The sequence below is a fragment of the Anopheles aquasalis genome, chromosome 2 (genome assembly GCF_943734665.1).
Source record: "Anopheles aquasalis chromosome 2, idAnoAquaMG_Q_19, whole genome shotgun sequence".
Lineage (NCBI taxonomy): Eukaryota > Metazoa > Arthropoda > Insecta > Diptera > Culicidae > Anopheles > Anopheles aquasalis.
The window spans coordinates 71895647-71918725 of NC_064877.1; the positions used below are offsets into that span (position 1 = coordinate 71895647).

At 49.5% G+C, this 23079-nt stretch overlaps 6 protein-coding genes across 9 annotated transcripts in view; 3 read left to right on the forward strand and 3 right to left on the reverse strand.

The window, feature by feature from the left end:
- Nucleotides 1-6903, reverse strand: part of LOC126578042 (monocarboxylate transporter 10) — a 12739-nt gene extending 5836 nt beyond the window's left edge. For both annotated transcript variants that reach the window (XM_050240240.1, XM_050240231.1), the window contains exons 1-2: nt 6799-6903; nt 2883-3656 (exon numbers count right to left, since the gene is read on the reverse strand). In XM_050240240.1, the coding sequence (XP_050096197.1) occupies nt 2883-3219 (337 nt within the window). In that variant the 5' untranslated portion in view covers nt 3220-3656; nt 6799-6903. The remainder of the gene's footprint in view (nt 1-2882; nt 3657-6798) is intronic.
- A 948-nt stretch (nt 6904-7851) lies between these two features.
- On the reverse strand, nt 7852-10912 carry LOC126572766 (E3 UFM1-protein ligase 1 homolog). Its single transcript, XM_050232379.1, has 5 exons — nt 10771-10912; nt 9258-10709; nt 8716-9180; nt 8243-8454; nt 7852-8156 (listed from the first exon to the last, which is right to left on the reverse strand). Exons 1-5 carry the CDS (start codon nt 10845-10847, stop codon nt 8002-8004), a joined length of 2361 nt encoding a protein of 786 aa, XP_050088336.1. The 5' UTR covers nt 10848-10912; the 3' UTR covers nt 7852-8001.
- On the forward strand, nt 10903-12183 carry LOC126572767 (ribonuclease H2 subunit A). Its single transcript, XM_050232380.1, has 2 exons — nt 10903-11299; nt 11362-12183. Exons 1-2 carry the CDS (start codon nt 10903-10905, stop codon nt 12153-12155), a joined length of 1191 nt encoding a protein of 396 aa, XP_050088337.1. The 3' UTR covers nt 12156-12183.
- A 55-nt stretch (nt 12184-12238) lies between these two features.
- On the reverse strand, nt 12239-13146 carry LOC126572769 (60S acidic ribosomal protein P1). The gene is made up of 3 exons (XM_050232381.1): nt 12953-13146; nt 12437-12695; nt 12239-12367 (listed from the first exon to the last, which is right to left on the reverse strand). The coding sequence occupies exons 1-3, from the start codon at nt 13025-13027 to the stop codon at nt 12354-12356; spliced, it is 348 nt and encodes a 115-aa protein (XP_050088338.1). The 5' UTR covers nt 13028-13146; the 3' UTR covers nt 12239-12353.
- A 134-nt stretch (nt 13147-13280) lies between these two features.
- Nucleotides 13281-15538, forward strand: LOC126580516 (F-box-like/WD repeat-containing protein TBL1X). The gene is made up of 4 exons (XM_050243911.1): nt 13281-13490; nt 13566-14521; nt 14597-14713; nt 14778-15538. The coding sequence occupies exons 1-4, from the start codon at nt 13433-13435 to the stop codon at nt 15159-15161; spliced, it is 1515 nt and encodes a 504-aa protein (XP_050099868.1). The 5' UTR covers nt 13281-13432; the 3' UTR covers nt 15162-15538.
- Nucleotides 15539-21955: 6417 nt separating this feature from the next.
- LOC126581427 (protein vestigial) overlaps nt 21956-23079 on the forward strand; it is a 47044-nt gene continuing 45920 nt past the window's right edge. For all 3 annotated transcript variants that reach the window (XM_050245078.1, XM_050245080.1, XM_050245079.1), the window contains exon 1: nt 21956-22134. The gene's annotated coding sequence lies outside the window, so the exon portion shown is untranslated. The remainder of the gene's footprint in view (nt 22135-23079) is intronic.

Sequence of the window (23079 nt, forward strand, 5' to 3'; positions counted from 1 at the left end):
GTATACGCACCAGTACGTGCGGTCAGACCGAACCGAAGTCGCATCGGTTAAGGGAATGCGCCACAACATAGCATCGCACCATGGCCGGCATCCAAAACAATTTGGGACCAACGAAATCATCAAATCATACCAACCTTGAACCTGAAACCATCGCTTTCGGCATCTCAACGGCGACTAGACGGCAGTCAATTTAGGAACAATTACATGGAGTGACCGCGGATGGCTGAAGGAGTCGTGCGTATCATACAAGGCGTCTCAGCCCAGAAGCCAATCGAATAATCTTCCTCAATTGACCGATCGGCCACCACTGCGCATCGCGATCGCCCTTTAAAAGGTTCCAATCGATGGACCGACGGGGCGTGATCGAAGCGGGATGTGATCATTTCAATTTCCTAACCCAACAGCCACTTCAAACCACTTCTTCTGCAGCTCGCAAACGACGATCAATTGACGATGGCACAAACCGAATAGCGTCCACATCCCCCATCTATGAGCGTCATCGGTCACCATATTATTGGTTATCGGTCGCTAGACAGTAGTCGCTTTGCCAACGATGATTGGCACTTGTCACTATGTTTCGGCCACCGTAGAACCCCAAAAGTGGACCGAAAACTTGCGCATACACCGCAGGGTTTCATGCGTCAACGGCATACGTTGCCGCTGTCCGCACCTTTCCGACACCTCTCGGCAGGGTGCAAAGTGTCCACCGCGTCGCTAGGGCATTGGTAGGTGCGCGGAACGGGCGGCAGGATTGATGTCGCACTCGCTCGCAGATCACGCAATTACCCAAGTCTAACGGAGGAACTTCTAGAACTGCACTGGCATTTGCGTGCGAAGTGTTTGTCCCACTCCTTTGCCCCTTTGCAGGACGCGGTTCAAACTCATTCCTCCCCCTTTTGCTTTGCCAAAACGCGCGAACCGATAATGCCGGCGCAAAAATGTTTCTATTTTCGTTGACCAAACGAAATCGTCCATTTGCGAGGGTTCGTTGTTTGTCTCGCGATTATTGGCGGCGGCGGCGGCGGCGTGGTGGGAGAGGTGTCACCTTCCGCACATGTTTTGTGTTTTGTCTTGTGTTGTGCGTCCATCCTGTTGTTGTTGTCGATGCTCGTGGGGGCTCGTTCGTTCGCTCCGAATCTTTTTTTTATTTTTAAAAATCATCCGATCCACCACCTCCATCCCCAAGAAACGTTTTCCGTCGCTTTCTTGTTCTTTTTTCGATCGGTTTCCTTTTCTTCATATTTTCAACCCCATTCCCCATCGCCATTGTTTGAATGCATATATTGTTTCGCGCGCGCAGTGCAAACCGATCACTGTCACATCGTGGCCATTATGTGGCCGTCTGGTGGTGTGAAGCTGGCCCTGTGTCTGGCAGCAGTCTAATCGGACTGCGACGATGGGTTCGGAGTACACACCGATTACGTGCGGTATCGTCAAGTGATACAAAACCATGGACACACGACCGGACTATAGTACAGGGGCTCGCGAAACGGCGAGAGAACAAAGCAAATCTCTGCCCATCTGGGCCACTCGTCCGTTTGGCTTAGGAGAGGGCCATATGGAAACAGCCAGCAACCAGCCAGCCCATTCGCTGTAATCTTAATGTCTCCATTGCCAGCGCCTGATAAGAAGTTGGCCGATGCTCACAGCCTTTCGGAACTCTCCGGCAGTCAACAGATGCTCTAAAGGCGCCCCTACCACCCCCTTGTCCGGACACACGGCCCGGGAGGATGGGCTGTTGTTGTTGTTTACCAAAACGACGGCCACTATACGAATAAGCCAGTACTCAGACACTGTTAAGAGGGTACTTCGGTATTAAAATTACCTACTGACTCGCGCGCTCAGGTGCGCTAATTTGATGCGAATTCTATTTGCATATCATTTTCGCGCTTATCCTCAATCCCATCCCTCCATCGTTGCCCGCGTCCAGCCACCCAGTGGTAGTGGCACCGGAATGACTGCATTCCCACTAGTTCGTTCGAGAAATGTGCTGCGAGAGACGACGGCTTTATGATGCTATCAGGACAAGCCGGCGGACCAACAGCTGCTTTGACATCCTTATCGTCAGCAGGTTACTTTTAATGGTCCATCGCTAGTTGTGCACATTCCAATCACTCGATATTGTTGCTACCCACGACTGGATTACGTAGCTGTCAGTAAGTGTCCCATCTACCGGTAATTGGTGGAACGGTGCTGTTACGGACCATCGCTCATCGGAAGTTTTGCATTTCTTTCACCGCGACTAATGGTGCTTCGATGTGGCGAGTGGAAGATTCTTCCAAATTACTGGCCATGGCCACCACGGACGCTATCAACCCGAACCCGATTAATGCCCGCATCTATCATCTGGGGCGCGTGAGCTTATCAAACGGTTTATTTTGTTTTTGCAAACAAATACCACATCTGTTTTTGTTTTGTTGTGTTTTCCATTCGGTTCATCCCGAAAAGCGTGATCTCGCGGACCTTAGTGTAATAGGTCGGGATTTTGAACTCAAACTTGCGACCAAAGCCGCAATCACGAGAGCTAGAATCGAGCGAAAAGCAAGCAAACAGGCACCATCGGCGGATGACTTCGTTACGGTTCGCCGGTACAAACCCCTCAGGCACCGCAAAAACGAAGACAAAAAACCCACAGCCACAGACTAGGGCGTGCAATAGGGGTCCGATGTTTCATCAGCCAAAAAACCGAAACGCAAACCTAATTACGCGCGGATGAGAGGGATGCCAAAAAAAAGCAATTGAAAAAATCGACCAGCCAATTGATAAACTTAGAAACGATCGCCGACGCAACGCACCATCAGGAAGTGACTGACCGGCACACAATCACTCCCCGTGGATGTCCCTTTGCCTCACCCCCCCCCCCCCCCCCCCCCCCTACTGACCTGCTTTGCTGGATGCTTCCTTGTCACCAATCTCGTCCAGTTGTTTCTGCAGCGTAAGGTAGATCACGCTGTACGTGTTGATCACCCCGAACAGGACACCGTTGCAGAGGAACGCCGCCACCATGACCAGCCAAGCACGGGTACCGCCATCCGGAGGCTCGTGCATGGCACCGTGCGATCCATCGAGCAGCGGAACGGCCGTTTTCTTGTCCCCTGGAGCAACCGCACTACCACCGTTCAGGTGCGGGTGGTGTCCATTGGTAATCGCGCCACCCTTTGCCGCCACGATCTTCACCGGCGCCACACTATCCGACACGATTCTCGAATTTTCCGTCATTTCGACGAGCCAGTCCACGGCGAGTTGGCGCGTGTCTTTCCGGTCCGGGAACTGCCCAGAAACTGACCGATAGGACACCGCGGCAATCGCACTATGATCGGTCAACTGAAGCTCGGGATCGATAAGGAGGCTGCGGGAAAGGTTGTTCTTGAAACGCGTTGTCCGATGGTCGCACCGCTTATCAGCACTTTCACTACACTCGACCACTACTACTGATCGTGCACATCCACACAGTCACCGTGGCTCATCCTCACTGACGAAGACACAATTCTTGGTGGCTTGGTTCTGGTGTCGTCGTCTTCGTCGTTGTTGGCTGCTGCTGCTGGCGGTCAACACGTTGTCCTCGGCCGACGACCAAAACGCAAGTGAAAAAGGTCGATCTGCGAACCGCACATGTCGTCGTCGTCGTCGTCGTCGTCGTCGTTGTTCCGGAGCAGCTTTAAATAGAAGAAAGTGAATCAGTCGTCAGCCATTACCGCATACCGCAAGGGCGGCGGATTCGGCTCGGAGTGCTGCGCCCCTCGGTTCGCGCACGACGGTGGACCATCAACCTCCCTTCGTTCGTCTAGCACGGCCGGCCGTGTGTGTTTGGTTACGTGTGGTGTGCGTTTGACCGGCACGATGGCGGTAGTAGTGTTCTGCGATACGAAGCTCGGAACACGCGGTCAGTCGGCAAACTCGTTGCCTTGTGTTGAGATGCACTAGCGCGCGGAGGGAAGGAGTAGTTCTAGCGGATTGATAAGTTTCTTCGCCCTTGTCTGTTCTTAGTCTCATATTTGTGGCGCCTTTTAATCGGTTCATAACAAAATAAAATCCCCCGTAGAAAGTGCTCTCCAATGATTCATCCAACATCTTTCTTTATCAAACTGTCGGGTATTTTTAGAAGAAAGAAGTCTTTCTTTGAGAAAAACCATTTCATTACAATGTAAAAGAATCTCTCGAGACATGATTTTCAATTTAATAATTCTCTTCCTACGGACACTTCTCAAAAAACTGAGCGACCTATAGCCTCATTGGCCTTTTTTTATACGCCTCAGCATAACGCCATTGTTTTGGCGAGAAGGTGGGACGTGCGGAACATTAAGAACGAGGAAGCATAGCACAGCACTATGGCGATGAACTCGGTTAGTTCCCTTACCGTTCGTCTTCGACACAACACGCGAAGGTATGCAGTTCGCTACGAAAACCGGACAAAACACGTGAGTCAACAGTAAACTGCAAGACGACACCTTCCAATTTTTTTGATGATGTTTATAAACACTAGACCCACACTAACCCGAGTTTTTCGCTTTTTATGTCTACGACCCACTGAAATAAGGGGAGGCGAGGTAGCTTGCGATCAAATTTCCAGACCACGAACTGTTTCCGTTGGGGGTGTGATCGTACCAGATGATACAGCACTGGAGGGAAGAGCCGTTAGGGGAAATGTGTGCTAGCTTTTTATCGTCAGCAGTCAGCAGTGTTTGAACATGATTTGATTGATGTTTCTTTTGGGTATTTTTTTTTACAAAGAAAGCTAATATATTGGATCGATTAAGGACCTTTTAATGGATTAAAACGGTGTCAGATGCACTATCGAGGCTTTATGGCTGCCGATTTGGAACGAATTCGTCCAAACTATCCACAACGAACTGGAACTATACTATAACATAGTAAAAGTTAAATGAATGAATGCAACAGTTGTGAACTTCAAGTATCCGAAGTGCGTGGGCTCAATTATCACCCTCGATCGCAACAGCGTGGGCACGCTCAGAGTAAACACTCGAGCGAAACGATAAGGAGGGCGCAGAGCAACAACAGCAGCAGCAGTTACACTCCTTGTCGCTGTTTGAACAAGTTTAAGCAAACAGCTTAACCAGTGCTCCAGTGGGTGCACATGACACGGCCATTAGAAAGCCACTGAAGACTGAAGTGCTCTATCAACGTTATCTAAATTTGCATTCTTTCTCGGCAGCCCCCCGGGTGATTAGGGATGGCAGATGGGAACCATATTCTTCGTCCACTTGGCTCCTAGTGACCTTGGCCGTGCACGCGCGCCTACTCTGTTCCACTTCAGCCAGCCTCACTACTCGAACGATCGGGATCTTATCGGTCTTTTTGGGCCGGAGAGGAAGGGCGAAGGAGGTGAACAATAGTATAAATCACCACCGACCACCAACAAAGACCGGCTGCCACGCGGCGACACCTCAACGGGAAACTTATGGCACCAAGCAGCCCCCATATATTGCCGGCTGTAATCACGGAAAGAACGCAGTATTTATCTGCAAACATGCATCGTAGAACGTACCACGCGAAACCTCGCGCCACTACCTCACGACGATCGTCCGCATCATCCGTGTTGGTCCGTTGGATGATTTTGTTTACATACGCTTTACACTGCACCGGCACTGTAGTGAGCAAGGAATAACATTTGAGGAAAAAAAGAAGCGCGGAAAAAAGACTAAAAACGGGACGTGGTTCGCGGGGTGTTATCGCAAGCGGCTCTCGGCGCGCGATATGATATTATGCAAGCGGGCGCTCGTCGTTCGCATGTGAGTGTACAACCACGTTGGCCGCGTGCTATTATTATCGATTCTAGCGGTGGCATACCGGTGGCCGATGCTAGCGGATATACTAGCACACCGGTGCCTGTGCACGGCATACACTACACTAGCACAGTGACACTATACTATTCTCATTCATCCCTATCGATCGGTGGCGTGGTGGTGTGTCGGGGAAACGGTCGGTGGGCATGCCACATATCTGCTGCCGCGCCACATTTGCGCAAAACACCGGGAAGCAGCAGCTATTTTTAATTCCAAAATCACGTGCAGTAGTTTGGTATGCTCTGGCGCTATGGTGCCGATGCTCTGGCGCCCGCACGGCGCTGCCTGGTGACCGTGAAATGTGTTACTACACTACTTGTGGCCACGCACACACCACACCTTCCACACAAAATACACGCACGGACGTCACGGAGACGGACCCTTTCGCGACTGTTTAAACATCCGCACTGACTCAGACCTTCCGCTTGGCCGATTTATCGAAAGCAAATGAAATCGACGCGTGTGAAACCCGTGCAGACGGTGGGTGATGCACGAAACCTTATCGGGTGGAGGCGCCAATCCGCTCCGCCGCGGTGGTTGCATCCGTGGCGCGTATTCCACGCGGTTCTATGGGCCCCGCTTGCGTCTCATCAAATTGGGAAATCCTCCGGGAATGACGTGATCGTTATCTTATCGCAATACTACTATCGGCGGCAAACCATTCACAAACGACTGACTGGCACCGAATACTATCGGTTCCGTCACCGTGCGGTCCGGTTTTACGATGCCTCCCGGGGGGGCGCGGGGAAGGCGAGTATTGGATTTATGAACTATACGCTTCCGATTCCCTCCAGGATGGAGTCCCGGTCCGCCACATGCTACGAGAAATGTGAATAATGAAGAAGCAGCAAAAACAGCATGTTCTGAGCAATCGCGGTAACCATGGCGCGTTCTTGGCGACTTTGCTTAGCAACGCGAGTGCTATAGCAGACCATAACAAATTCACGAAAAACTCCACAAAACACACACTCATCAAAAGGGGTTTTATACTAACCGGCAGGCGAGTCAGAAGGAATAAATTTAACGTGCAAAACTCTATCGGTGCGAGCAGGGTTCCCACCCCACACGCGGAACCTTTGGCCTACTCGTGGTCTAACGGACAACTGACCGGCTTCCGGCGCCACACCAAGTGCTTGAGTTCGAAATTCTGATGCAACACCGTCACCGTATTGAATCACGCTGGCACTGCATTGGCGCCTGCAGTTCCTTTTTTTACGCGCGATCCGCTTCCGGTGTGATCTAGTTCTCGCAAAGCCGGACCACAGCACGAACCACGGGGCCACGATCACACCAGACCAGCGTGTCGTGCGCTACTGACAAAAGGAGACATCCCCAAAAGATGTTGGGTATGTCGTGCATCAGCCAAATATTCCTAGACAACAATGGTTCCCTTTTCACCGTTTCACTATGGCGGCCCCATCCCGTGGCGATCAATTCGGACTGACCCGGGCCAGACTTGGCACTAGTGCGCCACGGTTGGCATTTCGTTCATTCAACCATCCTATAATAGGTAAGCGCGAAACGCCAGCACGTTACGCTAGCTTCGCGGACCGGTGGCGTTGGCGCTAATATGTTCACAAAGGGGAACCAACGTTGATAGTCCGCGAGTGTGCGGATCTTTCTACGCCTTCAATTGACTGCTACGGGAATCGTGTTGCCTTCGGGAGAACGTGGAGATCACGCACGACCGGGCCGACGCCAGCCAGAGACACTTCAATTGTCGCCAAATGAACGGAAATTAATGTGGAAACCCATTTGGTAGTTTTAAACTCGTTCAGTTCCGCGCGGTTCAGTGATAAAGCGACAATCAATAGCCGTCACCTGTCTGGTAGTGGTGGTGGTGGTGGTGGGGTAAATGTTAATTGAAAACGTTAACATCACAGCACTCCGTGATAATCGATCGTTGGATGCTTTGATCTATGCTGGAATATACGGTTGAGAAATCGAAATGGAATCCAAACGGGGTCACCACCATCGATCGCTTGCTTCATTCTCCGAGCACCAACGTATCCCGCCCGGCGACAGATCAATTAATACATCGAGGCAATTAACGAAATTGTCAATTTATTGATGTGTGCTAACAAAGTATATCAAAGAAAACGTATTGCCGACAAGCTGCCGTAGCATAACGATAACCCACAGCCACCAAGCCATATAAGCTCCGAGTCTGGGAGAACAGCGTCCCATCCAGAACGCGTTATTCGACCGACGTTACTCCGGCTTTCTTAAAGTTCGTTGCGATGTCTTTCACGACCGGCGTTAGTTCCTCTAGCTGCTTGGTGATCTCTTCGCTGCCCGGTTTGCTCCCATTCTCTGCGGCAGTCTCGGTGCTTAGCAGCTTCAATACCAAGTCTAATTTGTGTATAAAAAAACAATACGCAGTGCCGTTAACAGTTTGACCATCTTCTAAGAATCCATATCCCCACAATCACCCTTACCATGGTATGTATTGAATGTCTTCGATTGCTCCGCAGTCAGCGTAGACTGCAGGAAGCTAAGAATGGCCGATACGTGACGGCCGGAAGCGTGCAGCATAGTTTGCGTCGAAATGGTAAAGATGATTAGTGCGGCCAGATGAAGCACAAGAGCCGGATCGTTGCAGCTCGCAAGCTGCTCCAGCAGTCCGTGTTTGTGCCCCAAAATAACAGTCCTGTGGGGAGTAGAGAGATAGAGAGAAGGGCCACCGTGAGAAAACCAAACGGAAACATTCAATCCATTGATAAATGTGAGCTCGCTTACGACGCGGGGGAGAGCACTTCAACACTAATCTAACTTAATTAACGATCAATTAGACAACATAAGAAAGCGAATTCGATGGATGAGATAAGATAAGCGGCAGCGTATGAGAGCAAATTAAAATTCGTTATCTACTTAATTGAAGCTAATCAAGATCCAGAACCGACCTACGTACCTATCTTTTTTCTTGTCGATCTTCTTCAACATCATGCTGCACGCCTGGAGCGCCCTTTCCGTCGCTTCGAGAAACGCATCAACTGACTCGCTGCTGCTGAGCGACTTATTAAGGGCCTGCAGTGCCTCCCGGTACTCCGGATCGCATTCGTTTCCTATTTTGGTGCGCTGCTCCGCAGTTAACGAGGCACTGTAGTTGGTGTTTAGGTTACATTCGGCCGCAACGTAGAGGCACAGCTCATTGCACACGTCCGTACCGAGCGATTTGAGCAAATACTTTAACAACTGACTTTGCACATCGGCCGGAAATAGTTTCAGTCCCTTCTCGTACAACCGAATGTCGTTGTAAAGGTTGTTCAGCTTCTCTTGAATGCTGGCATGTGTTTGCCGGCGGTTTTGATTATTCTTCTGCAGCGACAGTTCGTACAGTTCGTGCGCCTTCACGAGTGCTTGCTTGCTGAGTGCTCTGAAAAGAAGCGGAAGAGAAGGCATTCAACAATCAATCTCTGTATGACATGATCTTTGGGTCTCTTGGATACTTACGGGAAGTAATGATTCGCCACATCTTTCGATAATTCTTCCAATCCCTCGGCTTCCAGTGCCTTCTGAACAATCTTGGCGATCTCCTTCGGTGTGATCAGCTCGAGCGTTGGCTCCTTTCCTGGTTTCTTCCCGCCTCCAACTTGTACGTTATCATTGTCCTCATCCGAATCCGACACATTGCCCCGGTTACCTCGGTTGTGCTTTTTCGTCGATTTCGTTTTCGTTTCACGCCCTTGCGTTCCACCACCTCCCTTGCCACCGGCCGCCTTCTTCCTGCGTTCCTCACGTTTGTCCTGCTTTCCTTCATCACCAGCGCCACTCACGTCAACGTCCTGGTGCTTCATCATCTTCTCGGCCATATACTTTTGGTACGTGCCACTCTCGACCGCGCGCTTGGCGTGCTCGTTCACCAGCTCGTGGCACGGTTTAACCGCCTCATCCATGAAGCTCACCGTCAGTACAACCGCCCCAAAGACAAACGTTTGCCGGCGCATCGCCGGTGTCATGACGTGCATCACGATCTCATCGATATCCTCATCGTTCAAAGCCGATGGCAAAATGGAGCTAACATCCAGATAGGAGTTAGTGGCAATGCACTCCTCCAAGGAAGCCTTCACCTGTTCGATCAGTTTGTTGCCGACGAGACACTTCTTCAGGTGCACCATCTTCTCACCCGGCAGGTGATTCGACACGAATGCCTTCACATCGCTCACTCCCAGTTTGCTGACCGATTCGTGCGTAAGATAACCGTTCAGACGGTAAAAGTCCTTCACCCATTGAGCCTGCATGCGCGAGTACACGTGAGGTATGTACTGCCCGGCCGGCGAACGTATCGTGACCGTGCCCAGGGATGAACTCTCATTCAACACCATGTACAACAGTCGCTCCGGGACGCCGGTAAGATTAAGGATGGCCGATAGGGGCGTTGGTCTCGTAATTGCCGCCAGGGCTCCTCGGATCTTTGCCTTGTTACGCTCAATGTACGAGCGCGTAAAGAAGACGTTAGCGTTGGCCGAGTCCTGTTTGGCAAAGATGATGCGGTTCAAATTTTTCTGCACTATTTCGCTCAGAATGAAGTCGGCCGGAAGGTCGTATGTCGTGGTAAGCTTTCCCACATCGATCTCTCCCTGCTGCATCAGCTTCTGGTTAATCTCCGACGCTACGCGCTGCTTGTAGCCTTTGTCGATCAACTGACCGAGCAGAAATTTAATGTCCGGATCGTCGGCAGTGATTTGCTTGGCGGTGTACTCCACCTTTCCGAAATCCACGTTCAAGGCGGTGGCAAGTTCGACCAGGTTCACGCGACCACCTCGCAAAAACATCTCATCCTTCACTTCCTGCGCCAAGTGCTCTTGCGTGAGGTACTCCTTGCCATCGTTCGTGTAAATCACTTGTATGAGCTGCTTTTCGATCAGCAGCCGCACTACCTCGATGCAGTTGCGCTCCGAAAGCCTGTAGGACGGGAAAATAGATTAATGTGCTGGCCATTTACGCAAATCTAATCGGGGTTTACCTTTGCAGGCTGGTGGTGAGCTGCGCTTTTTGAAAGTCGGCAGCCAATCGCTTGATTTCATCCCAATCTGACGACATTTTGAACAGCTAGTAAAACACGAAGCTAAGCTAACAATTTCGTTAATTAAATGCAATGTTTTGTGGTATTCTCGGCAAGGATTTTCCAATTCGTTCTCCGCACTTTCACCGCACACAAATTTGGTTCCACGCAAGCTGCCGTGTTGCCATCCTAGACTGCGTTTTTCAGAAATCGAGTAGTACAGTATGGCAACACTTTTTATGTTTACGAACTTTGGCGCGGGAAATCGGTGTTTTGTTCGGAGGAAAATCTGTAGTTTTGGAAAATATGGGAGGAAAAGTGAAACAAGAGACAAAACCGCCGAGGATCAATAGCTTGGACGCTCTAGGACCATACATCGGGCAGCAGGATAATGCGAAGAACTTTGTCTACATTTCCGACATCCCACGGCTGTGCAAAGATGAGCCGTGTATGCTCGGTGTCGACGAAGCCGGTCGAGGACCCGTGCTGGGTAAATGATTCTTGAGCCGCATTCAGGACGAAAAACTAATCTTTTCGTTGTCCCATGGACAGGTCCGATGGTGTACGGTATCGCCTTTTGCCCGCTGTCGAAGAAGGATGTCCTGAAAACCCTCGGATTCGCGGATTCGAAGCAGCTTACCGAGGAAAAGCGAGATCAAATATTTGACGAAATGAACCAGAAGGATTATGCCACGGAAGCACTCGGCTGGGCCGTTGAAGCGATCTCTCCGAACACCATCTCCATGAGTATGCTGCGCCGAACAAAGTGCTCCCTCAATGAAGTTTCGATGAATTCTGCGATCGGGTTGATACACGCGGCTATAGAGGCGGGCGTCAATATCGCCGAGGTGTATGTGGATACGGTGGGACCTCCGGAGAAGTACCAGGCCAAGCTGAAGGACATCTTTCCCAAGTTCAAAATCACCGTGGCCAAAAAGGCTGATAGCACCTATCCGATCGTGTCGGCGGCCAGTATTGCGGCTAAGGTAACGCGTGATCACGCACTGAAAGTGTGGCAATTCCGGGAACGACCAAATGAAGAGGAGAACACTTTCGGCAGTGGCTATCCGGGAGATCCGACCACGAAAAAGTTCCTGGGAGAAGTGGATCTTGTGTTTGGCTTTCCGCGCCTGGTTCGCTTCAGCTGGTCCACGGCTGGGAATGCACTCGACAAGAAGGCCTACGATATGGAGTTCGACGATGCCGATGACGGTAAAGATGCACAATCGAAAGCAACGTACGGTAGCGAAAAACTGTCCAAGTACTTCTCGGCGTCGAAAAACGAGAGCAGAAAGAGACACGAGTACTTCCGGGAGCGTTGTCTGGAACACGTTGTGGAGTTTTGAGCGGAATAAAACTGATTACCACCGATTACATTATCGTTTTGGACTGAAACTTAATAGCGAAGGACGCGTGGAAGAAGCGATGATTTGATGAGTTACATCAGTGTTTTATTCATAAATGTACAGTACAATTGTACAAATACAGGTACACAAAACCGGCTGGTTCTCCGTTTTGTGTCTTCCAAATACGGCGAGAAAGATCTAACCGAAGAGACCTGTTGGACAAAGGAAAAAGGGAAATCATTAAATGATCCACGACGATCGGAAAGAGTTTAGCAACTTACCGAATCCCATGTCATCATCGGATTCCTCTGGCTCCTCTTCCTTCTTCTCCTCCTTCTTCTCAGCGGCGGCCGGGGCACCACCGCCAGCTGCAGCACCACCAGCAGCCGGGGCACCGCCACCACCGGATCCGACGCCGGAGCCGATGCTCGTGATCAGGCTCTTGACATCGATGCCCTCCAGAGCCTTGGCGAACAGACCAGGCCAGTACGGCTCAATGTCAACGCTGGCGGCTTTCAGGATGGTCGAGATCTTCTCATCCTGTTGGGGGTAGAGAGGAAACGAAACAAGTTAATTCTCAATCATCATGTAAACATTCCCGGTTCCATCTCCATAACCTAACATACTGGCCCGGTGTGCTATGTGGCAATTCCGTTCCGGAGGGATTCACGAGACCAAACACCACGGATGGGCCACGAGCCGTGGTCCAGCGTGTCGGGAATGCCACCAACTCTGCACACCGCGCCTCGTCGTAGAGGTTCCGTCACAGACACGGGGGAAAAATCTCGGAAACTTACCGTCACGGCAACATCGTCATCGACGAGGATCAGTGCCGAGTAAACACAGGCTAGTTCAGCTTTGTTAAGAGCCATTTCGGGGTGGTTTTTCTTCTATAAAACCGTGCAAGTCGTCAAAAATTGACCTTAGCTCGGGCGAGAACACTGCACAGTTTCACGACACGATTTGAAAAGGGAAGCCAAACAGGAAGTCATTCTCTGCGTCTCTTTGACGCATCAACTATGCGTTCCTTGTGACAGCTGTGGATTCCCATCAAGAAAATATATTGCGCAGAAACGATTTCAAGCCAGGAGAGCAAAAACGCAACTCAAACTAAAGAGCGTCTGGCTTGGGTTCTCGTGAAAAAAATAAAAACAAATCACATTCCAGCGTCCCGATTTATGGATTTTTCGCTGTAATAGCGTCCGTAAAGTGAATAAAACGGCAGTTAGAACTTATTCGGAGACCCCAAGGTACAACAACAACCAGTGCAAATCGAGATGAGCTTCTCCAGCGACGAGGTAAACTTCCTCGTTTACCGCTATCTGCAAGAGTCGGGTGCGTATGCCGAAGGGCCAAGCGGTTGCCGCTTTACCGGGTGTTTATCGTAATAACGCCCACTTTCGCCGACAGGTTTTTCACATTCTGCGTACACGTTCGGCATCGAGTCACACATCTCTCAGAGCAACATAAATGGAGCGATCGTTCCACCGGCTGCGCTGTTGAGCATTCTTCAGAAGGGGCTACAGTACACGGAGGCCGAAATCAGTATCGGGGAGGACGGCACCGAGCACCGGCTCGTCGAAAGCCTCAGCTTGATCGATGCCGTTATGCCGGAAGTGGTCGCCATCCGGCAGAACATGCAGAATCAGCAAAAGCAAACAATTAAAACGGAAGCTCCGGAAACGAACGGCACAACGGAAGAGCCGACACCCCCCCCAGCCACCACAACGACCACCTCCTCGACGACCCCGGCTCCGGCTGAAACGATGGAAGTCGATCAAAGTATTGAGATACCAGCCTCGAAAGCCACCGTATTGCGTGGCCACGAGAGTGAAGTGTTTATCTGCGCCTGGAACCCGAGCACGGATCTGTTGGCCAGTGGCTCCGGGGACAGTACCGCTCGCATCTGGGATATGTCAGATAATCCGGCCAATCCGAATCAACTCGTGTTGCGGCATTGCATTCAGAAAGGTGGCACAGAGGTACCGAGCAACAAGGACGTCACCTCGCTCGACTGGAACTGCGACGGAACGCTGCTGGCCACCGGATCGTACGACGGATACGCACGCATATGGCGAACGGATGGACTTCTGGCAAGCACGCTCGGTCAGCACAAGGGTCCGATCTTTGCGCTGAAATGGAACAAACGAGGAAATTACATCTTATCGGCAGGCGTCGACAAAACGACCATTATCTGGGATGCCGCAACGGGTCAGTGCACCCAGCAGTTCAGCTTTCATTCGGCACCGGCCCTCGACGTGGATTGGCAATCGAACCAATCGTTTGCCAGTTGCAGTACTGATCAGTGCATTCACGTCTGTAAGCTTGGTATCGATAAACCGATCAAATCGTTCCAGGGACACACGGTCAGTTCGAAAAAGCCAGCCATGTTAAACCAAACCGCAACATTAACGCTGTTTACTATTGATTTTGTTTTGCAGAATGAAGTGAACGCGATCAAATGGGATCCTCAAGGGCAGCTGTTGGCATCCTGTTCCGATGACATGACACTGAAGATCTGGTCGATGAAGCAAGACACATGCGTTCACGATTTACAGGTAGGCACAAGACCGATTCAATGATGATGCGACGTACTGAATCTTTTTTCCATCTTATTCGTAGGCTCACTCAAAGGAAATCTACACGATCAAGTGGTCTCCAACGGGAACCGGCACACAGAACCCGAACATGAACCTCATTCTGGCCAGTGCGTCATTTGATTCGACCGTTCGTCTATGGGACGTCGAGCGTGGGGTGTGCATTCACACCCTGACCAAGCACACGGAACCGGTGTATTCAGTGGCCTTTAGCCCGGACGGCAAGTTCCTGGCTTCCGGTAGCTTCGACAAGTGCGTTCACATCTGGAGCACACAGAGCGGCCAGCTGGTTCACAGCTATAAGGGCACGGGAGGCATCTTTGAAGTGTGCTGGAACTCGCGCGGCAGTAAGGTCGGTGCTAGTGCTAGCGATGGCAGTGTGTTTGTGCTGGATTTGCGAAAGTTATGAGCGCACGTAGCAGCCGGATCGGGTGTAGTGGCTCCAGTAGTAGCAGTAGCACCATCGCCAGTAGAACCTAAATCGACGGCAACTCTACTGACGGCGACGGAGAAAAAATCTTAAGTTGTAAAGAGCGACCAGCTTGAAAGACCGAAACGGATTTTTACCGAAGTGACTGAAGCTGGTGTGGTATGGCGAGATCATGCGCAAAGCTTTATAAGCAACGACTTTTCTTCCACCATTCGCTAATTACGGATAACGTATTATCATTTTCCTCTTTTTGCATTTAGCACTTCCACAGCGCAAGCACTGTGAAGCATGCACTCAAGAAGGACGAAGTATAATTGACTTGACTCAATAAACGGACAAACGAAAAATCATACAAATGAAGTTTACCTTATTTTTATAGACGTTCTTTTTCATAAATGGCCTGCTGTTTAATCAGCTTGTTCCTGAACTTGCGCTCCCAAGCAAGAAACCATACCTACAAATAAAAACACAAAACAGGAGAAAACCCAGAGAGAGTAAGGGAGCTACTCTCTCTGAGGGTCCAAGATCCCGTAATCTCCGTGGGACGCCAAGATAACACTAGCATCCAATCGCGCCATTAATGGTCGGAATGGAAGCATTAATGCTGGAAGCAATCCAGCATACAGAATATGATGCTGTTCATAGTAAGAGCTACAACGCCAAACCTCACGAGAGTCGTGAAATACATTATTTCATTTTACTTACTTACTTATCCGTTTTGTCCTGTCACAGAAGATTCCTCCACCGCTCGCAATCGAGCGCCTTCGTCCGCCAAATCGTGTTAGTCCAGCTATTCTGGCATCAATGTCGATACCGTCGCTCCATTTCGATTACCAACCCCTTGCTATCCATCCGGAAGGCCTAAAAAGACTTTACGGGATGGGTCGTCGTCTCCCATTCTCATAACAGGCGCAGGCCTCCGAGCCGGCCGAGTCTCAAAGTCATGAAATATTTTTTCTTATCCGAACGTTATCCAAATTATTTTTTATTTCTGGTTAATATGGAGCTACAATCGAGTCCGGATGATCTTTCGAGATGATCGATTCAGGATAACTCCCAAATGGTTCTCAAATGATATCAATTATGTTTCCTTCAATGGTTTTCTGCGATACAAAACGAACGTTTAGTAATTGAATGCTCAAATCGCCGGAAATACTTTTAAGATGTAAAATCTATGCTTTATTTTTACCGAGATTGAGGATAGGTATCGAATACAGAGTTAATTGACTGATGTCACCGTCACTCGAATGAGCATTAAACGCAATAACCGCTAATTTATCTCAGTGGTAAATTTGTATAGGTTTCATACTTCGGATGAAGAACTAAATTAAAACCAACATCCAACCATCTCATCACGCCGTCCTTCGATGGTTGCATTACGCAGCTGGTGTAAACCAAAGAATAAATCCTAGCTTAAGTCATGATGTAGTCGTTTACATCGTTCTTGGATTTGCATCTGTTCTGCGTCCGATGTGATCCTTAAGCATGGGTATCACACCTTTATGGTGAATCAGCGACAGCCTTTCGAAAATTAAGTTAAGTTACAATGCAATTTTCAAATCAATATATGTTCGTTTCATGGGTTGTGTAGATCAGTCCTCTCAGAGTGCAGCTCAATGGAACATGTTTATTTGTTTGCAAAAAGAAATTGAGCATGATTCGTATAAAGAAATAGTTTGATGTTTAGATTACAGATGAAGATATTTAAAAGTAAGTTTTTCTAATATTAGAAGTTTCGGTTTTCTTCGCAGTTCTTTACTGCTGTTCTAGACCGTATCAATTTGATTCCTTTTCACTAATATTGCATATGTGCTGCTTCTTTTGTCCGCAAATGTTCAATGCTGCAACTAGTATTAGGAAGTCCATGATTAAATAGACATATTTCGTATGGAAAAATATAAATCGACCTGCACTAAAAGATCACTAAAATAAGGGACGAAAATCCCTCCAAACATAGGACCCTAAACGCATGAAATTTTTTTTTATGAACTCTTCCTCCACCGATTTTCCGTTGTTTAATTCTTTGAACGAACAAATATTGAGGAATAAAACAACAAACCGAAAACCCGATATTACTTTAAGGTTCATCCCTTCCACTTTACTGCTGCCCTGGCTGGTTCGTACTTCCATTTTGAATGCTTTCATTTCGCAAAACCGGCATGTATGGGGGTCCCCTTCGTCTCGTTCGATTTTAGATTTCGATTCACTTCATCCCCATCCAAGGATGGCGAATGTGTATAGGTTCGATCGTTGGGGTTCGGTTTCTTGCCATCTTCTTGCGGCATCGTCTTTTGCACCCTCATGCCAGCGCACCCAATTGCCGGCACCCTTTCAGCATACTTAAGCCTGAACACGTATGTCCGGCACGATCCCGTCCCACTCACGAATACAGATAAAATTCTGGGAGCTGATCTGTCTCTTTCTGCCGAGAGTCTTCTTCCATTTCCCCTTCAGGGTCAGGTCTCTTCGCGATGGCCAGCCGGCAAGGGCTCGCACCAATCGAACACGAAGAAGCCGACAAACCGACCGCCAAGAGCCGCCAGCAGCATCAGCAGCTCCGGTGGAGATGGATGGGAGCGTTTAAAAATCGATAAACTTTTTCCCACTTTACTGTCCAACATTCCTTTCGCCGCGACGCTCCCAACGGTTCCCCCGGAACCCTGGAGTGCCGGCGGGTACTGTGCTTTGGCTTGCTGGTTGGCAAAGTTTGCGCCTTCGCCGTCCACAGGTCCACACGTTTAGTTTGATCGTTCGTTCGTTCGCTTGGCTGGCCGGTTGATGCGTTCATCTGGCTTGCAAACGCTTAATTTGCATTTAATTTCATTCCATCGGGAAATGGCGTGTGAGGCTCCTCTCGTCTTCTCTGGCCTCTAGGTCCCCCTCTCCTGTGGTGGCTCATAATTTTCGCATGGATGCAGCCGCAGGTTGGGGTCCGCGGGTATTGACGAAATGGTGACATGACGCGCGGTGTGACGCCAATGATGGAGTGGATATGAGGGAACTGAATTGTGAACGCTTATACCAGATCGCACGGCTGCGGGGGTGCCAAGCTGGATGACTTTATAATGTCATTTCCTTTGTTTTATGCAAATGAGCGCAATAAGCTCGCCTCGCTTGTTTGAGGGGCGGCTTGGGAGGTGTCAGGAAAAGGGAAGCAACTCAATTCCATCCATCAGGACATCAGGACATCAGTGAATTATGTGATGATGAATTGGCGCCAGCATAATGGCAAAGCCGGGGTATGGCATTTTACATGACGACGGATGCGGTGTTACCATGAGCGATGACCGAAGCGATTCCTTCTGTGGTATTAAGTGAATTTAACGCATTCACACCATGGTTAAACGTATGGTTTACTATGAGCAATATATCGTATTACTAAACTCGTTTATAGAAGCATACTTTGAGCAATGCGGTCGACTACAGTGGTACATTAGAAGATGTTAGTTCCTCAAGGCGGATTTACTTTATCTCGGGACAAAAGTAACTCATTTTTGTGATTTTTACAATCTAATCCCATGTTTTTCGTACATTTCGTATTAAACTGATACTACTAAACTGATTTATATAATATCTTTTAAAAGATATTTAAAAAAATACAGACATCAAATGCAGGGAGACGTGTCTGCAGCGAGGAAATTTTTGCGCTTTCCATCGTAGCTTCGAGATGGTTCAACGTAGATGAAAAAATACATATTTTTTGTACCGTGACAATTTTTTCCAGCTACCCGTCGTTGATGTTTTGAAATTCCATTTTTTGTCAATGTTTGTTACAATTTGGATGTCGAAAAAATGATGTTTGTTACTGTCTCGCTTGCGAATTCAACATATTTAAAAAATAAATGCATCCACATTTTTTTTATTAAAACTCGAAAGGACTCCCTGAAAAATGATGTGCAGCGTTCAGAAGTTTATTAGGACCGGTCAAGTTGCTTTCATGCTATGATGGACACCGACCAAAACCAACGTTTTCAGTTTTTCGGGAAAACCACGTCAGTGTTACAGGATGCACCGGGACACGCGGTTTCTCAAATTGCTGCATCTTGGTCAATTTAACTTCATTCGATACTAATTTTTTCATGATATACTTGAAGGGTTCTTTGTTCGATAAAAAATACGAAAAATGAAATTAAAAGACTTTTTCCAGTAATATAACTCTACTTTCTTTTAAACAGTGCATTGGTGCATATTGGTGCATTTGTAGATTGAAATGGAAGAAAGAATATTTAAAACTCTGCTCACTCTACTGCCTAACACTATGGTTCATTTCTACTTCACTTATAACTGTTTAATTGAATTACGTTGAATTGTACGTGCGTTGTGTGAGCACAGAAAGACATCATTAGCTACAAACTCTGTTCTTCTGCGTTGCATCCTTTGGACGGTTTAGTGATGCTATTCGCCTGCTGGCGAATGATAGAACTTCCTGGCCACCGCCATCACTTGCACCCCATTCATCGCCCATGAATCGACAGATGAGCAGCCCAGGCAAGCACAAGCTCATACCGCACAGCACTGGTTTGTCCGTTATTGGAACCAGTTCCGAAAACCATTTCCATTCATTGCCGTATCGCGCCGTATCGGCGATCGAAAGTCATTCCATCATTTCGCACCGGCTCCCCGGGTTCATCGTGGACCAACTGTTGAAGACCGGGACGTATATCGATCCGGTTTTCCCTCTCTTCTACTTCTTCTTCTTCTCCCAGTGGCTAGTGCATTCTCTGCTCCGGCAACAGCATGGCGTGCACAGGACTGCATTCCAAACGGTCGCTAATAAGTGCGCTACCGTACCGTACGCTACAGTCGATTGATACTCCAGAAGGATGTCTGTCGTTCGGCTATGCCGTCCGCTTTTTGCTGGTGGAAAACGATTAAGAGTTTTTCTACCCCTTCTAAGGGATGAGGGTGATGGTTTGGAAAAGCACACAGCATAGAGAGAACATATAGTGCAAAGTGTTCCCCCATAGCGTAGTGAGCGGCGATGAAAGAGGCAAAAAAATGGTTTCCACGCAATTTCGGTTGCTAGGATCCCATCGCATCCCTACCATCGAACTATTCAACTGGTGCCCGACTAGATCATCCTTCTCGATGACGACACCGGCCGTGTGGTACAACAAGTGGTAAAGTGATGCGAAAAACCAACAATCATTCACAATCATGTTGAGGAGGCCACGTCGAGGATGAGAGAGCTTTCATGAAGCGGCTCCACGGTGCAAAAGCAAAACAAACTACCCCAGGAACATGAGACACCATGACTGAAGGCGCGTATCTGTGTGGAAGTAGAATGGGGAGCGCGCTGGCAGAGGATAACTGGAGAACCGTCCATCCAACAACCAGAAAAAAAGAAAATCAAAAATCAGGCTCTTTCGGCACAGTTACGTGTTATCAATCGGGACCAAACGCACTCCATAACCCACCCTAGCACCCCCTAACATCATCGTTCGGTGCGATCGAGCGAAGCCCAGGAATGCTGCCTGCCGCCTCACGGTACACACTCGTATGCGAAACTCCTGTCCTTCTCCCTTCTCTCCCTCCCCGGATCACGAGGGCTTGGATTCGGATGGACGAACGGCTAACCGGAGGACCGATGGCAAGGGTCGCGCGCGATATGGTTGCGATGCTGTGCAAGAGAGCAGTCGTCCGCGGAGTGTATCATAACTTAATCAAAAAATCAACCAGGGGTGGAAGGAACGGAGCGCCATGCCATCGTCATCCTGGTCCTGGTGGCGAGAAAAGGAAATCCGCGCGCACACTCACCAACAACCTGCGCTGTTCCGCGATGCCACCAACACACGAAATCGAATGGGGTGGTTTTGCCAGTAGAAGGGTTGCATGATTGTTATCGGTTCCGTCGCTGGAGCGGGATAATGGTGGCTGTTTGTTTGCCTGTTGTTGTTGCTGTTGTTGTTGGTCCAGCGATCCTGCGCACACACCGAGCACCCGGAATCATAACGCTGCTGCCTGATGCACAAATGCATTCGTGTGGAAGAAACGGGGTGGGGGTGCAATCGCAAAGGGTGACACCTTTTCTTATGCTTTGCGCTGCCGGAAAAGCGAGACAGCTATGTTTGTTTCACTCACCCCCATTGAAAAAGAGAGAAACAATGATCACGCACATCGGTCTGCTGGTGTGCGTGTGCAACCCCTAAAGGATGCAACAACCTAAGGGATGAAAGGGATGACTAGTCGTGCGCTTCTTACCTCGCGGTGTCACCAACGCACGCACGCAGAGCACCACCAACACGTTTGCTCGCACTTCTTGTTCGAACACCGCGGGACCGCGTGCGTTCTTCCGATCAGCATCAGCAGACAGCATCAGAGCATAGCATCAACATCATCGGCAGCCGTAGCCCCCGAAAACCAAAGCAAGCAACGCGTAGAGTGCGTAACAGCATTATTGGATCGTAATCCTGCCACTCTACTGCCGTGTCGTTTCCGGTCGTGTGCGCGTTGGCCACTGGTGGCCGGATTCCAATTTTCGTCCGATTGCGTCCCGGATTGCGTGTGTTCTGTTGTGTCTACCTGTTGTGCGTGTCGCATATTTGTCGCGATGGTGACCAAAAGTGTGCTGAGATGATCAGAATCAGAAGGTGGCTCGTACCGTGTGCGTGGTGGTGGTGGTGGTGAATGATAGTTGTCTTCGAAATGCCTGCAGATCCGCGCTGGTAGTGTTGCCGGTAGTGTCTAATCCTAGTGGAACGAGTGAAGCACGTACACACACATATACACCCACATGAGGATGCGATTGAGTGTTTGCCGTTGATGATACTACGACGACGACGACGAGTAAGTGTCAGTTCTCGATACCGACATGACACTTCGTCACAGTGGGGGTTCGCAGTGAGGAAAGGATTATCTCGAACACCGGCAGACCGGTGAGGTCCTTTCAGTGAGGCTCCAGAGGACTCGTCCAAACTCCATCTGGCGACACGATAGCAATTCGATCGACGCGGTAAGTTTGACAAGTTCATTGTACGACCACGACGAAAAGGATGAGGGTGACAAGCGCGTTCACAACAAAACAGCACGCGGCACGTGACAGTCGGCGTTGTTGACTCGCATCTCGCATATTCTAGGAACGCCAAGGAACGGCTAGACACCCACTCACCCGACCTAGCAGCACCTCAACCAACAACCCACGAGATTATTCTTGTTATTTGCTCCGTCGACGTCGTCGTCGTCGGCGCTTGCCCCGCCATTTGCCCAGGACATTCCACTGCAAACGCGCGCACACGCTGGCTGACGAACGAGATTTTGTAGATTCCTTCTCGTGTACGCACGCACACATCCGTAGGTATTCGTCCTGCGAGAACGCCACCATGCCACGAGGATCACCACCTCCCCAAGGCCGCCACTTTGGCAGGGATGCTCCTCCGGGGTCAACGACGAGTAATTTGAAGCTGGGCTATTCGATGCGCGCCGAAAATGTGCTCTAGAATATTTCACCGTACCCGGCCATTGACCGGATGGGGGAATTTGGGAGGGAGGGAGGTGGGAGATGAGGAGTTTAGAACTCTAAACTCGGCGGTGGGTGTCCAACGAGGCGTCCATCTTTATTGTATCGACGAAGCCGGCGGTCAGGGCGCATGTGTGATGTTTTGACAAACAATCATGGCTCGCTTTGCGTCCCTTGGTCGCCCTGACGCCAGCTGTAGTGGTAATTTTGTTGAAACGCATTTTAAAATGGCGCCCCTTTTCCATGGGGATGCAGAACCTACCTTAAGGAGCCATTAGCAGCTACAGCGGGTACATTTATCACTTCGCAAGGACACGCAAGCCATTCCATTGACCCCGTAGATAAAGGTTGCCTTTTGGTTTGGCTCGTTTGCTCCAAGGCAACGCTGAGTTGGCATCGCAAGTATCGATTACGAGTCGTGGTGGTATGTGCGAAATACAC